The 16,020-nt window shown below is 28.6% G+C and overlaps 1 protein-coding gene across 4 annotated transcripts in view; it reads left to right on the top strand.

The window, feature by feature from the left end:
* Positions 1-16,020, top strand: part of LOC129959114 (carbonic anhydrase-related protein 10-like) — a 191,395-nt gene that overhangs the window by 78,028 nt on the left and 97,347 nt on the right. For all 4 annotated transcript variants that reach the window (XR_008783401.1, XR_008783400.1, XM_056071929.1 and 1 more), the window contains exon 3: positions 9,022-9,158. Coding sequence is in view for 2 of the 4 variants with exons in the window: in XM_056071929.1 (XP_055927904.1) it covers positions 9,022-9,158 (137 nt within the window). In the remaining 2 variants the exon portion in view is untranslated. The remainder of the gene's footprint in view (positions 1-9,021; positions 9,159-16,020) is intronic.

Raw genomic sequence — 16,020 nt, 5'->3', positions numbered from 1 at the left:
TACAACGGGGAACTTTGAATTTATGAATTTTTATTTTTTCGCCGGTGAAAGGTTTTGCTCGAATAATTCAACTAAATTTACGAATTCACCGCATTTTCAAAGAGACGTGGAAGTTAATTATTTATGCTCCTTGTTATTCTATCGAGGATTAGCTTATTGATTGAAATGAGTTTATGTAAAGTTTGATTTAAAATAAGGATTAAAATGAAATCGAGAAGTTCGATAGATGAAACATTAATTGAACCGCCGTGCAATTCTTCTTATCCCATTGTTATTTAAGTCGGATCACGTCAGCACAAGCTGAGTTTACTCGATATATCATAGAATTAGACGAAGAGCTAGATTGTGGTTGCAATCGATTTTCACCTCAGGGTAAGATTTACGAGTAAAATTAAATCTAGCCATTTCCAGCCAAAAAATATCTAGAAATCAATCCAATTCAATTCTCAGCCAACGCAGTCTCGGGAAGTTCTCGCTCTATAACCGAATTGTAAGTTCTATTTCGTATTTCTTTACCTATACTGGAGATGCAAAAATATGAATTGTCTGTTTGCAATCAGGGCTAAAGATTATCTTCGATGGGTTTTTTTAATGAAAAAATTCTACATTTGCAAAAGAAATCAGCACATAATTTATGAAAACAGAAATGAAAAGGAGTTTCATTTTCTACTTGTTTATGAATGTTTTAAGGAAACATTTCCAGTTTTTTTTATTATTATTTTTTATTTATTCCTTCTCTCTGCGTTTTGGAATATAATACAAAGTACGAGATAAAAATGGTGTAATGAATTCTGAATTTTTTGTTTTTCGGTTTGCGGTTCTAAATAAATGGTTACATTCCTAAAGTATAAATATGCATTGATATTTAAAACAACGAGCCATAGTAGATTGGTAGATAAAGAAATGAATAATGTAGAAGGAACATCTTTATAATAATGAGCTCTATTGAAAGTGAAGGATGAAATAGTTATAGTTGAAATAGTTTTATTTAGAGAAATAACAATTAACTTTCTAAAAATTGAGTTCAAAAGTTTTTGAAATCACACTCGGAATGACAAAAACTACACCTCTGACGGTACTTCCTCTTCGAATTTCCTTGCCATTTCAGTGAGAATACGTTTGTCTCCACGGATTTTGCATGCAAATTACATGAGTTACTTGACGGTTCTTCAAAAGAATCTGGTCTTGAACGTGCGATTCTCTGTCCCCGAGGCCGAGGTTTTAACATCATTGTTTTACATGCATGTGCATTTCGATCAACACCAAGAAAAAAACAGTGAAATCAGGCTTCTGGATGAGTATATTAGAAAATTTCTCTAAAATACCAAAATGCTTTTCTCTCTAAAAACACTTCTTTAAAAAAAAATATTCTTTCGAAGATACTCACATTACATCTGAAGCCAATAATAATGTTCTCAAAATGTTTCTTTCACCTGTGTATACTTTCTGATATATATTATATATATATTATTGCACTTTTTTTTCATGTGATTCTTTCTTAATGTATTCTGAAGGACAATGATCTGGTGGTAAGTTAATGATTTCGAGGCGAAAGATTCGACGCCGGTTTCTGTTGAATAATCGTTGTTCAAACGAGCCTATTGTAATTAAATTTGTGGTGACCAAATGCCTGCAACTTGGTGTGGAACGGGAGGATTACAGAAAAGGGTGGTGTTCGTCCATATATTTTCCTCGTCATTTAACCATGGTTCAAAATTACGAGGTGCATCTCAGAATAGACCTCGTGTGTTTCTAAACGGAATGTAAATATAAATAAGCTAAACTAAACAATGTATTATATGCCTATTATAATTTCTTCTTTTACTTTATTCTTACATTAGAACTCATTTCATACGATAATAATCTTCTCATACTATTTTCTGTATTGATGCGCTTCATCTACTGTATTCTTTTTTCAATACCATTTTTCTTCTATTTACGATAATCTGTCTCATTTTAGACAAAAATCATAAATGTATACAAGTATTGTATAGGAAAATAAATTTTTTTGAATCTCATTTTCTTACAACAATTTTCCTCATTTGAAACAAAAATTTTCAAGACTATGTGTGTTGTTGTTGTGACTTATGGCACTTTACAAGCCCGTTGACAGTTATCTGTTAGCGATTTAAGCTCTTGTTTTTTCAGTTGCGCCAACTGGGGTCAAGAGTACGACTTAGCTACTTCATGCGTCTCATTCGCTTGCACAACCCCTTTTTACAAGGGGGCACATTCACACACCTTACAGATAGAACACAGAAGAAGAACAACCATGCCCGAACCGGGACTCGAACCCGGAACGCCCAGATCACGGGGAAGACGCTCTATTCCTCTCTATGCCAGGACGCCGATTTTTCAAGAGTATTGAATTATCTTCTGAAGGCTCTTTAAAATAACTAAATATAACTTTAGATAAACATTTTTTATACAAAATTGAAAGTTTAAAAATATCTCCAGAGAATCCCAACTTTGTAATGATGTGATCAAATTTAATTTTACATATTTTTACTTCTACCGATTTTATCCCCCCCCCCGCTGAACTACTTCTCTTACGTTTTCGTTTAATAGTATCCTTTTACCTTACTATTCTTTTTATACCATCCTTTTTAAACTATATTCTTTCCATAATATCATTTGTTTATATTCTATATTTTTTCCATTCATTTCTTTATGTATTATTTTTTTTATATTATTCTTGTGATAACATTAAAGTAATAATATTGCAAGAAGATACTATCTTCGTACTATAATTTACCCACCTTAAATCGAGTTCTCGAATTTATCTACCAAAGGTTCTTTAAAATACTGAATTTCTTAACATTGTAGAAACACCGGTTCTAAAACATTCTCACGAAATTTCCACCAAGTAATGCTGTCGGCAAGTTCCTTTTACTATTTTTGTTTCTTAAAAATTTGGAATCTAGCTGAAAACTTCCGCTCATTCATACAATGTCACGCAATTTTTGGATAAGGCGAACTTATTAATTGTGTATACGCTCTTATTAATTATTCCACGAGCTTCAATAGTGAATTTTCGTGACAGCAGGCCCTTGATGACCAGGAGTATATACAAGTAGCTACTGCAACTAAAACTGCACTAGGCCAAGACTCTTTTCATTAGATTATTCATGGAGCCGTTATGAATTTTAGACTATGCTGTTGATGAATTAGGAAGTAAGATCTTCATTTTCTAACTTTGGATTTCTGTTGTTTTTTAGTTCCTAGAATACTGGAAATTTAGGTTTAGTCAGATTATTATTAATTTGAAGCGCATTAGTGCCTTTTCACATGCACATGGGAGCATTCTCGTTTCTAAATCCATGAAACTTCTGAGAACTTTTAAATAAATCACTGCTTAGTGTTTTATTTCGAATTTATATCGTGAAATGCACTGAAATAAATGTAACTGAAAATATCAAAACGTCATGGATAGACGAGAAGTTGGTGGGAGCATTACTTTTAAATTGGTAAATTAAAATAAATTCACAAAATTAAGGAAACGTAAAACCTAGATTAAAACACTTGTGCTGTTAAAAGTTAACTTGTGGTAAAACATGCTTAAAAGGGAAAATATATTTTGATATTTATTTATCTGGAAATACATAATAACATTGCTCAGAGCTTTAATTAGCCTTGCCTTTTCATTAACTTTCTAAAATCTCTTGATTAACCACTTATACTTCAAATGGAGTAAATTTACAGTCTACATTTAAATTATAAAAATAAAATAAATTCATCTTTTTTTTTACTATTTACTAATTAAAACGGTTATTAATATATCTCAGTACCTCTAATGTCTCTCAATAGCTAATGAGTTATTAGTTGTATCTCTAAATTATTGACTAGTTTTTAAAATAATATTCAATTCATAAATTTGCAAAATATTTAGATTTTATAACACACGAGATAATTAAAGACGAAGCAGAGAGTTTATAAGTAATTATTGAAATTATTGCACTCTTGTAAAGAATATGAAGATCAATAGGTACTTAAATGTTTGCAAAACCACGAAATTAAAGGTCTGTAAAGTCTTACTGGAGAGCTATAACTTCCATGAAGATTGCGAAAATCAATAGTCACTTAATTGTTTATGAAAGTTTGGACGATTATTTCTCTTTTGAAATTCTGAAACGTTCATTTTCCCAATTATTCTTTAATAAACAGTCAAATTTAATAAAATGAAATATTTCTAAGCCTTCATCCCACGCATTACATAAATAATCTGTCCCAATTAGGTCATAGCATTTATACACTTTTTCCTGAACAATTTACATATATTAAATAGATTAAGCTATCAGCTATATTACTCTTGCCGATGAAATTATAAATATTGTCAAAATTAAAACCTATGTAAATTTATGTACCATACATTATTTAAGAATTGATTGCCATGTTTTTCGTGCGTATTAATAACTGCTTAATAATATTCAAATATACCATTAATTAATTTTATATAAAAATAAAGAATTGATTTCTTCTTTGAATCTTTACCACTACGGAAGCCTATTATTTTGAAAAGCGTAACGATTATTTATATTTCAAATCAATTACACATGTTTCAAGTAAATTAAATCTGGAATTTTTTTAATCCTTCAGAATGAAGAGCAGATGTTTTACTTCTTCCGTTCTTTTTTCTTTGTTTGCGTTTAGTAAATCAAATCTTAACTGAGAGAAAAATGACTCATGAACAAATCTCCTATCTGACAGCTGTTAGGAAGAGAAAAAAAATCGAACTTAGTAAATCCAGTAAGACCAGCGAATTGAATCCTTATGTAAATATTTTTTCTTCTTCTGTTCTTAGTGCAATTCGTTATTCATGTCACCATAATGTATCACACTATGCAATTTCATCGGATTATGCTTTGAGTTTAAAGACAGCGATTCGTTGAAAACATTAGCCATTTATATTTCGTCTTAAGTCTTACGATTTCATGGTGCTTGGATGCAAAAATGATTACAGCATTTGCTGCTTGCTGCGATGCTTTCCTTCCTTTTCAGTTCTAGTTAGCTTAGCTTTCCGTTGTTGAAAATGTTTATAATTAATTAAAATTAATTTAAGCATAAGTTTGCTTTCGTTTTATATTTCACATAAAACGAAGAAAAATAAATGTATTGCTGTATATAAATTGTTTTTTAGAAAATTCTGAAGATTATTCTTATTCGTTACTGCTGAAAAATTAACCAATTTAAAAAGCACTCATTTGACGAAGAAATAACTATTCTCTGCTTTTTCCTCATTCGGTTTTTTTCACCTTTTACTAAGCGGTTTTTTCTTGCTTTTTATGCGTCTATTGTTTTTAAGGATGCTTTTGCACGCAAAGAGGAATTATTTAATTCTTTATAAATTTCCTTATGCTCTCATTAGATTTTAATATTTTTTTTCTAAGTTGATCATTTCTTCTACTATTTATACTTAATGATGAATAATATAAATTTCATTTAAATGTGCTTTCTACAAATGTACCATATCACTTCTGATACGTGAATTATTTTTAATGTCTTATTACATCATTTTAGCTATGGAAACGCAAAAAATTAATTAATTCTTTAAACATCTGAGACATAAAAAACATTATTCATGCGACCATAAAATCAACTGCCAGTCACTTATTTTCGTGAAGCTATTTGATTTTGCTGAAGCCATTACACAAAATTTAAAAAAACTAGAGAATTTTTTCAATAGTAGTTTCCGCCAAATTTGAAGAATTGAAAATTGCTAGTGACAAAAGCAGAACTGCATCAAAAATTAGAAAATGTATAAAAATAATTTCACATATAGTTGACTGTAACTAACAGAAAAACTGTTGTAATAAATATTCTTAATGTTTGAAATTTTCTTAATTTTAGAACACTTACGAATTTTTTAATTACATTGCAAAATATGAATTTTCTCAAATGGCTTTGTATGATAATGGAATTCTGGATTTGTGAAGCCTGATAAAAATCAATGAGCTGAAGATTAAACCCATTTTTTTCGCTCCTTAATTAGTTTTGTTTAACAATAAATTTAAAGTAGAGTTTGTTAAAATCCTCTCTTCTGAAGCTTTAAAACTTGAACGATTTTGAATTTTAATCGAAAAGTTTTTTAAATGTTTTGTTACACAATTGATTATTTGCCCTGATGTTCTAATTTTATCAGTCTTTTCGAGCTAGAAAATGCTCATAATACGTTAATAATGGACTAAATAAAAATGCGTTAAAAAGTGCGTTTTAGTGAAATGTGTGGTGGCTGACATCTCATGTGAATCATAATATTCTTAAAATTAACTATTAGCGACTTATAAATAAGGAAAATATATTTACAATAACGATATTTATGTTGCGGATGTAAAACACTTCCTCTAATTTTGAGATCAAGAAAGGTTTACGAAGTTTTTTTATAAAATATTAGTTTTAAGTTCATTACCAGCTGTTGTTAAAATTAGTTTTAATTTGTTGCGTAACGATGAAAATTTTCTAATAATTCATCTCTAATTTTAAACAATAATACTAAATACCAAATTGTGTTCTTCTCGATATTACAAGCGCTTAAAATCGTTCTAATAATATTCAGTAACATTTGTACATAATGAAAACCAAACTAAAATGGGGCAAGTTAAAATTTATTTGGATTTATTTTCAAATAAGTTACAGAGGTCTTAAAATGCTAAAAGCATGTTCTTCTCTTTTATATTAAAAACAAAATGATTTAAAGATTTTTTTAAGTGAAAATATTTTAAAGATTTTTTAAGCAAAAATAATTTTAAAATTTCTTATTTTTCATTTTCTATTTTTATCCCATTGAACAAAAATTATTCAAATGCATTTTCATTATAAATAAAAGAAAAGGAATTCATTTCTATTCAGAACTGCTTACCAGAACGCAGTGACAGTTCGATTATATTGCATCACGAAGTATAGGACATAATCTGTTTCTTTCAGCTCTTGTCGTTATAATACCAGCCTACAATAATATTTTTATCTCGACTTTTCATTTTCTCTTGTATTTCTTCCATGTTCTTTTTATGAGCTGTTACGTTAAAACTAATCTCGGCTCTATCCTATGCTTCTGGAGTGTTTTACTTTAGTGTGCTGTTTTATGACTGTTTCTGTTCGTGAATTCATCATAGTCTAAAACATGTTTTTGCACATCCTATTTTTATGAAGTGCTTCTTGTTAAAATAAACGCATTTGAAACCTTTTTTGTATATAAATAGACTAATTTTATAAACATAAACTTCATTGTATATTTCTAAATATATAGCATCAAAAACTTTGTTCAGGTAGAAAATGTGATATGTTAAATCAAATTATCCAACAATTAGAAAAATGCTATTTCATGCTATCTTATTTGTTAATTCGTGATGTAATATCGAGAATATGGAGTTAGGGTCAACTGAGAATGCTTCTTGTTATATGGAGTGAAATTATCCAATTTTTCCAATGTTCAGACATATCTCACACAATACAGCACAATAATGGGAGATAGTTAATTAATATCGAGTTGAATTCAGTTAATAAGTAAGACATTGATAACATAGTATCTAAATACTCTTAGAAATCTATTAAAAAGTTTCAATTTTTTGTTATTTTCTAAGTCTATTACAGGGTATAATAAATTTTCTTCCTGTTTGATCAATATTAAAAGATAATCCCGATTCGATATTTTCAAAATCATTTTCGTATTTAATTAAAAAAATTTAAGACCATGAATTACACATTCATTAATTACTTTTTTTTTGAAATAGAAGTCTATCATGTGGTATAAATTTTATTTCAATTATAGCTAAAAATTGAAATGAAATTGAGAATTAAACAACAACTGAAAACAGTAATTTTTAAAAACGAGTTCAATTGTTGAATCCAAACGTTTTTCCCACTCAGTCTTTAATTTATATTATTTTGGAGTGGAATCTTAGCATAAGTTTTAAATAGCATTTAAACGAATACTTACACTTAAACAACACTCTAAAAATTCTTCATTTTCATGTAATTATATTTAATTGTATCAACATAAAAAGGACAAATGATTTTTTATTAGCTTCAGACTTAAAAAGACAAACTCTAATTAATAAGTCTCACAAGAACCGACCTTTAAACCAAGAAAATAACTGGTAAATCAACTGGCCGAAAAGGAAACACAAAACAGCCGAAAATGCTGAAAATTAAATTTAAAATATTTTGTGAGTGACATTAAAAGTAATTAAACAATGTAAATTCATTTAACCAGTCTTAATTGCGTGAGCTGAGATAATCAATATATTAAACGAAAAGTTTAACAGTTTCTTGACAAAAGGATTCTGTATAATTCTTATTTAGCAAAATAACAAATTTGAAAGCGAAGAATATCATTATTAAATTATTTTTCTGCCTGTCTTCTCCTAAAAGCATGTAAAATCATTTGCAGGAGTTTTCAGTCCTGAAATCCCCTCATCGAACCATTCACTTCTATTTTTGTCTTTGTTTACTTTCACAGAAGACAACTTCCGTCAAACTTGCTTCTCAATAAATAATAAAATCATTACGTATAAAATGCAAGCGCGCGATTACTTCATTTTTCTTAAAGTAAATATTTCAGCTTCAAGAGGAAATTAATGGATGCATACTGTAAAAAAATTAGCAGGTTAAATTCTTGTACGAATGAAGACAGTTTTAACCAGTAAAGTGGATGGTTCTGCTATTGTCTTCTGTGACCAGATACTCAAGTATGTTAATGAAGCAACAATTAAAAAGAATTTTGCGTAACAAAAGGTGAAGCAAAAGAAGAGCTACTTATTGATTGTTGGACGTTCGAAATCCTCACGCGATTTCCCCATAAGAGGAGTGTTTTATGGAAAGCCCTTTTATTCTATTAGGATGCAACTCAGTGTTATGCTAAAAGGTGTTAAGAGAAACACTTTCCTCAACTAGTGAATTTTAAAAAACCGGCTCTGTTGTGAAAATTCAAGTAATACATTACAGAACTTCAGATTCAGCGAAACAATGGATTCACTTCACAAACATCGGAATGCCATTGACTTGTTTTTTTTTCTTTAATTTCAGGTCCTGATTTCTGGGGCTTATTAAATCCGGAATGGAGTTTCTGCACAAAAGGCCGCAGACAATCACCGATTGATCTTAATCCATCAGTTCTTTTGTACGATCCTCATCTGAAGAATCTCCACGTCGACAAATTCAGGGTGAGTTTTAATTTACACTTCGAAAAACTTCTCGATGTTAGAAACCAATATTTCTTAAAATAACTCCCCGGCCTTTCGATTTCAGTCAAAGAGGGCAATTTTCTCAAGTAGTCTCTTACCGCCTGCAATAATTTCTTCCTTAGTACTAAAAAATTGGTTTTGTCACATCGAATTCAGCTATTAGGAGAGAAAATAAATTGCACAATATCACGGAAAAGAACTTCTTCGACGAACACTTGGCTTTTAATTTCAGTGGTTCGATTTACACCAAGATCGACACGGTTTTCGAAGAAGTTAGTTTGGCCGAATGCTGTCAGAAAAATTTAATAAAATTTCCAGGGAAGATTGTTCTGTGAATTTTGCTTCAATAAAGGATTTAATATATTTCCTGAAGCAAAATCTAAGTTTTTAATGAATGTTTATATTTATTTTAAACAGAAGATGATAAAGATATTGATACTTCTTTGTTCGATAATGTGATATTTCCAGTATACAGAAACTTGTTTCTCTTTCTCTAATTTATCTCTCTATGTTTGCTATGTAGAAGAGATTCATAGAAGAGATGATCGAGTTATATGAACATAAAATTCTAAAAAATACATTGAAGTTTAAAGAAAAAAAGACACTTTAAATATTTTGAAGGAAATGAGCTACTTATGTAAGATTATCCGCACTTAATTAAAATTAAACTTAGAAATATGTTTCAAAAGTGTGTTTTCAGAATGAAATTTCATCAGTATATATGTATATAAACATAATTTTTTAAGCAGAGGCCGAAGAGAGAGAAGACACTTTCGAATTTTAAAACTTCGCTTTTATTCCATCCCGGGAGGCATACTTTATGTACAAGAAGCAGTGAAGAGGCACATCAACACAGAACCACAAGAGAGTGAAAAGAGAAAAATCTAATGAAATATTTATCCCCATAATTATATACTGTGAGATTTTGATAGGAATTTCTTTACTTGTGTCGATTTAGGTAAGAGAATTATAGGGATTTTAAAAGAATGTGATGGATCGACACATTTTTATCCCTTTAATATGGAGTGTTGGAACTTGTTGATCTCAGTAATTTTACAGAGCTTCTGTTGCATTAATTAGATAAAAAAAAAAAGCGGAATTCAACCAGAAAATAACTGAACATTTTAGAATGAGGTTAATATGGGCCGAATTAAGATAAAACTTTGGAAATTAATTAGGATTAAATTAAATTTTAAAATATCACTACATATATATATATATATATATATATATATATATATATATATATATATATATATATACAGAGTATTTAATTCATCCTGCGAATGGATAATAGATCAATAGTTATGCATAACGATCTAGTAGATTTTTAAGAAGAAAGAAGATATTTAATTACAGATGAAGAATATTTATAAATTCGTCGTTTAAATTCATTGTTTCCACCTTAATTCCAGTCTGTTATGAATCACTTTTCGTGCGTCTTAGGTCTTGGAATCTTGCCAGCTAAGTTGATAATCTCTTGCTTTCACCTGCTTTTTAAAACTGCATTTGTCGATAGCTTTCAAAATTTCTAATAAGGTATGTGACCGTCCACATCAGTGGCGGTGTTTGACAGTGGTGATTCAGTGACGGTTTTTGACAGTATGAGTCCACAGGCGTTGAATTATTTTAAGGGCATTCTTATGTACACTCTGTTGATGACAGAAAACTAAGGTGAATTATGAGTGAATTTATTTCCTTTTTTAACTTTATGCTTATTTTCTAATAATATTTATTTAATTTGAAAGCGATTCCTATATTGTTATTTACAGTATCTATAACGTTTATTTTCCCTCATTTCTACAAAAAATATTCTTTATTATCGACAAAGTATATATACTATGACATTTTTTAATGTTTCTACACTACTCTACTTACTTTAGATTTCAAACAAGTGTGTGTGTGCCTGTGCTTTTCTTTAACTTTCTTAACAAAATTACACATAATTATGTATTGTACAGAAGACAACATTCAGCAAAACATTTCAGACTACATTATTTTCCAAAAAAGGACGAATCGGAAAATAACACTAAGTTTTTTTTTCTATCTGCCCGGAAAAATAATTTTCTAAAAGTGTTCTACAATTTCATATGATTTCTATAAGTAAATTTTGAAAAAAAATTTATTCATATGGCAGATGTTTCTTAAAAAGCATTATTTTGTGAAAAAAGAAGTAAAATTAAATAGATAGTTTTGAACGATAATTATAGAACTTATAACACTAATAACGAAAAAAATAAATCAAATTTTAGAGGAATCACAAAGATATATGTCAACCCTTTAAAGGACCATTTTTTTTTCTAGTCATATTATATTTAAATATTTTTAGGCTTGAAATTAGAATAAGAAAAGGGATTCATTTAGCTTAATAGATAAATTTAATCTGATTAATTAATTAATTTGGTTAATTAATAATTAAGTAACCAATCAATACACATCATTTTGTCTGAGATAAAGAACTGAAGCATCTAAGTTTCTGATTTACTAAAAAAAATTGTGAGAACTTATGCCAACCTACATGTTTTCATACAAAGATTGATAAATTTGGTAAGAAGCATACTTCCCACGGCCCTAGAAAGGGTTAAAGCGGTACTTTTGAAATGGCAATAAATAACTGATAAAAAATGGCGGTAAAATTTTACAAACTCAGAAATAGATATTGAAAGACTTCAAAATAATAAAATGTCCCTTTTCTTGTTTCTAACGGGGTGAATTTGTCTACAATTTTTTTCATAATTCAGTTCTCTTGCTATGTCATTTTCAATAAATAAGAGCGCGTTCATTTAAGTATGGTTCATTCATTCTATTCGGCATGTGCATTTTCAAATTGAAAACGATCTCTCCTCCATTTCCATTACAAATTGCCATGGATTTCCGACAAATTTTACTTTGAAGGAAATTAAACAAAAAATTATGAAAGATTAGTTATTTAAATATTTAATTGTCATTTATAATTTATTGCATTTAGAATCATTTATAATTTTTCATTGATTTAGAAATAAGTAACGATATTATTCTTATTAATTTATGTGATCTTACATTATTGAAAACAAAAATATCCCACTTAATCGGGATGATATGTTCAATGAAAAACAGAAAGCCCTCAACACTAGTCACCTGATTCTCGATGATCGATGACGAAAAACGAAAAGTCGCTCTCCGAAATGCAGAAACGGTGATTGGCGAAAGTGATTCTAATCAAAATTTTTCCCTTTCATATAATAAATATAAGGTTTTTAACTAAAAGTTTTTTGTTGATCTAATAAACCTTTTTTTAATCATTTTTATACCTTAGAAACGTTTTGAATATTACTGTTTTTGAACTTACTTATTAAACTGATTTTTTTCTCACCGTTTTTCATTAGTGCTTATTTCCCCCTACATTTCACACATGTTTTTAGAAGCTTTAGAATGTCGTAATACTGCAAGTTTATTTGAACAAGAAACATCATTATTTACAAGTTATAGGAATACTAAGAAGAACGAAAATGTTGAGATAAATTCTGCGTATGCGTATTATGTTTCCATGTTTTTTTAAATCACATTAAGCAAGTATTATTAAGATGTATCGCGGCCATAATAGGTGAATAATGAACATTTATTCAAATTATCTTGTTTATAGAATTAAAGGCATAAACATTTGGGAATATTCAAGGTTATGAAGCCATTTTTATCGCATTTATTACTACAATTATTACATTACATTAAATTGTCAGAGTTTGCAATCATTACTAATATTTTTCGTTTACATATTTTACTGAACTGATATGGAATGCAGTATTGGAAGACATTAAAAGGAGTATACTTCGGCAAAGAAAGAAAAAAATTTATGAATTTAAGGTGAAAATGAAAGGTAGGAAACCAGTTTATGCAGTTTATTTATTTATTTTTTGCTTCAGTTAGAGTTGAAATTTAATTTCGCTTTCTTGGTCCAGGAAAGGCCCTAATGCTCACTGATTCTAATCATTCGCGACCCATTCGACCTATAAGTTATATCAAACAATTCTGTTTGATCCTTTTCTGCATAAAATATGAAATTAAATATTTTCATACACATCTCACTATTATTTTGAATAGATTTGAATTTCTTCTTTTAATTTACTAATAAAAACGACAGATATTCTCTTTAATTTCTGTATTCAAATAAAAATAGCGCATTTGGAATGCAAACGATTTATTGTGGAGCTGAAACTATTTAGTCATATCAAAACATTTGGGAAATATAAGGATTCTGATAAATAGTAAGTAATAAATATAAACTTATAAGTATTAAGTTTAAAGATTTATTACGTATATGCAATAAAGAAAAGTTTTCTGAGTATAATAGTGTGGTAGTCTACCTAGAGAGAAAGATATTAGATTCTATATTTACTTACTTGGAATTGTGAAAAACTTTTATATAAATTTAGTAGCGTTCTTTGACTGGCGGAAAAACTTTTAACATTCACACTTATTTTGGACCATGATTTTACAATTACCACAAATAAAATCGTAATTACTTGATTATAAATATAAACAAGTATACTGGTTTTATTTTTTAGAAACAATCACGTTTAATTATTATAGTGGCACCGTCTAGCCAAAAACGACGCTTGCGCCAAAACATTATAAATAAATAATACAAATATCATAATATTTTTCAGTGAAAAAGACATGAAATTTATAAAAATACTATAAAATAAAATAAACTGAAAGTGTTTACTTGAAATTTTAGTAAAAACTATGTAGTCTCTAAATATTTAAATGATTCGAAATCGTTTAAAATCAATATAAATATTTATAGTCGTCTGAGTATCTTCAAACATGCATATCGCCGTTTTTTAAAAAAGTTGAATTTTTTAAAAAGTTTACACTCTGAATCCATATGGAATTAGCATTTTAAATTGATGTAAATGTAATATAGGACAATAAAGTTGTTTTTAAACAAATATTCAAATGCTGTAGCAACAGATAGATGTCTCCTACATTTGCAAAATATTTTCTTTTAAAAACAATGAAAAAATTGCAAGACTCAGCTAGACATTTTTACTTGAGAAATAAGCTTCAGTCGCGTTCTCTCATTAATTTTACTTTTATTTTTACTTGGCATTTTTTTTTTTTTTTTTTTTTTTTTTTTGCTCCATAGCATAAGAATTTGAAACTTTCTTCGGAAAGTGATGTTGTCATTAGTGTAATGTCATAAAATAAATGGAAAATGCTGGAAGTTTATATAACATTTGTAGGTTGATGCCTGGTTAAAAAAGTGTTACAGCGACTTTTTCACACAGCACATAAGAAAGAACTTTATTTGTCAACACTTTTCCAGACACTCTCAATTTCATGCTCTTTCCCATTAATCAACATGTCTTCATGAATAACAATTTTAAAGTCACTCTTTTTCTTAAAGCAATTGTCGATTCAACTTTTTGTATTACTTTTGGTTGAATCAATATTAAATGCATCTTAATATTATAAACAGGATTTATAAAAATTAGCTGTATCTGAAGCAAAATTATTTTTTATTACTACATAAAATGTTATCAACCATTTAAATAATTTTTAATGTCAACTTACTGTCAAAATTACGAAAATTTTTATGTGCAGTTTTGAAATAACTTTTAGAGTTACATTGTTTTTGCTCTATTATTCAGTAAAAAATTTATATTATTCAATGTAATTATACTAATTTTAATAACTAGATAAAAATAATTATTCAACTAAAAACGTTTCTTTCATTTTTGATCAATCTAACATCCTTAGACAATGGGAAAGGGATGTATTTTTAAACCTAAAGAATAACATAAATTCAAAACTCAAATATATGTGCTTTCATTGTTATAGGAATTAGGGAGCAACATATTTGTACCGTTCAGCATGCCATTTTACAAAAGTAAATGTAAGTAAATAAGAATGCTAATCTAAAAGTTAAAAGACTTCAACTTTAAGATATTCATATTCTACGGATTAAATGATTCTGAAATAATACTGTAACTGATAAGCACTTTTTTTAATTTTCCCATTTTAAGTATAATCGCAACTTACTCGACGTAACTAAATTAATTCAATTCGACCTCGGGAAAATTAAATCAATTTACAAATAAAGATGTTACTTCATACTTTCCATTTAAAGAAATCCTATCTCATGTTTCTAATGCTGCATCTAAAACAATACTTTGTAATTACTTATGATGTGTGAAATCTGCTGAAGTTAATCAGACCAGAAAAAAGACATTTTCTAACACTCAACTCCCAAGATGTTTTATCGACTTCACGAAAGCGTAGTTGAAATCAAAACTAATTTCACCAGAAAATGTCGAATGCTCCATTGTGCAGGCGATTTTCCTATCGATTGCTAATTAAAGAACTGTCCATACATTTCGAACAGATGTTCTGTTGAAAAAGTTGCGAAAAATTGATTTCGTTCGCGCATTCTATACTCTTAGCAAAAATCGCGCCGGCTAATGAGTTGCGATCGATGGTGGCCTACGAACGTTTGAAATTAATCATGCTTTCAGGTTGAATTGTTCCAAGCAGAGAACTACTTTGGATTTGAAATAAGAAAATCTGCTACTGTATTCACAAAAAAAAATTGTCTTTTATATTCCATATTCTTATACATAAAAAAGGTTTCAAAGCAAATTAAATAATTTTCCTATTTAATTATAAACACGAAGGAAGAATGCTAAACTTCTTATTGACAGACATTCCACTTTCCTTAAACGGATTCATCTGAAATGGTCGATACCTAAATGCATATTCGTGGAATGAATATCTTTGAATTCAATGACTTCTACGGAAACTAAAGTTTTGAATTAATCAGAAAAATAAAAATTGTCCAAAGTCTTTTTAAAAAAAAGCACGC

Source organism: Argiope bruennichi, chromosome X1 (genome assembly GCF_947563725.1).
Source record: "Argiope bruennichi chromosome X1, qqArgBrue1.1, whole genome shotgun sequence".
In the NCBI taxonomy this organism is placed as follows: Eukaryota; Metazoa; Arthropoda; class Arachnida; order Araneae; family Araneidae; genus Argiope; species Argiope bruennichi.
This window is presented reverse-complemented; position numbering and strand designations above follow the sequence as displayed.